At 38.0% G+C, this 911-nt stretch overlaps 1 protein-coding gene across 1 annotated transcript in view; it reads right to left on the bottom strand.

Annotated features, from left to right (window-relative positions):
* Window positions 1–911, bottom strand: part of LOC106870134 (cholesterol transporter ABCA5) — a 57,112-nt gene that overhangs the window by 18,917 nt on the left and 37,284 nt on the right. The window contains exon 20 of the mRNA XM_052974985.1: window positions 368–444. Within this exon, the coding sequence (XP_052830945.1) occupies window positions 368–444 (77 nt within the window). The remainder of the gene's footprint in view (window positions 1–367; window positions 445–911) is intronic.

The following is a 911-nucleotide window of genomic DNA, read 5'->3' as shown; positions in this document are numbered from 1 at the left end:
CAGTGGGACTGAACCCGGAACCACGTGGTTCGTAAGCAAGCTACTTACCACGCAGCCACTCCTACGTCTATAAATTACATAAATTTCAGTGCTCGATTGGTACTTATTTTATCGACTCGAAAAGGATAAAAAGCAAAGTCGACCTCGGCGGAATTTGAACTCAAAACGTAAAAACTGACGTAATACCGCTAAGAATTTCGCCCGGCGTGCTAACGTTTTTGCCAGCTCGACGTCCTGCAAGAGTAACTCAATATATTAAAAGATAAACTACTCCAACAGCTGATACAAGGGAAAACTTCCCGCAATTTCACAATGCAAAGTAGTTTTGCCTTCTTTGATAATTGCTTCTGAAAGCCATGAGGATTACGGTGCAGTCAACGTGGTTTTTATGCTAAGCTCTCTGACACCAATCAATGACGCTTTCGTCTGTGTTGAACTATCTCTCTGTTAAATATCCCATTATAAAATGTTTTATATGTATTATACGTATAATATGTCTTTTGCTTTCATAAGTGATGTTTTTCTCACGTTCTGGGTCATTTCGACATCTTGTTTCATTGTCGTCAACTGAAATGATATATTTTCGTTTAACTTCAGCAATATTAGGAAGGACATCGACAAACAAGCTTCTCGAAAAGCAAAACTGAACTAGATGGCTCATATAAACTTGTGAGTTGTTATATATCTGAGATATATGGAATATATCCAAGATATCAGTAATTCCTAAAGAGTTATTATTCAACATCTTGGTTATCAGATGCCAATTGCTTTTGGCAGACAGCCAGATGACATTTTACTTCAGATTGTCTCATCAGTTCGTGAACCATGGAAAGAGAAGTGTCTCTGCTCGACTCTCATTTGCAATGCAAAATCACGGAAGTTGGCACCAGTAATTTTAATACCGATTCTTT

This window comes from Octopus bimaculoides, chromosome 20 (genome assembly GCF_001194135.2).
Source record: "Octopus bimaculoides isolate UCB-OBI-ISO-001 chromosome 20, ASM119413v2, whole genome shotgun sequence".
Classification (NCBI taxonomy): Eukaryota; Metazoa; Mollusca; class Cephalopoda; order Octopoda; family Octopodidae; genus Octopus; species Octopus bimaculoides.
This window is presented reverse-complemented; position numbering and strand designations above follow the sequence as displayed.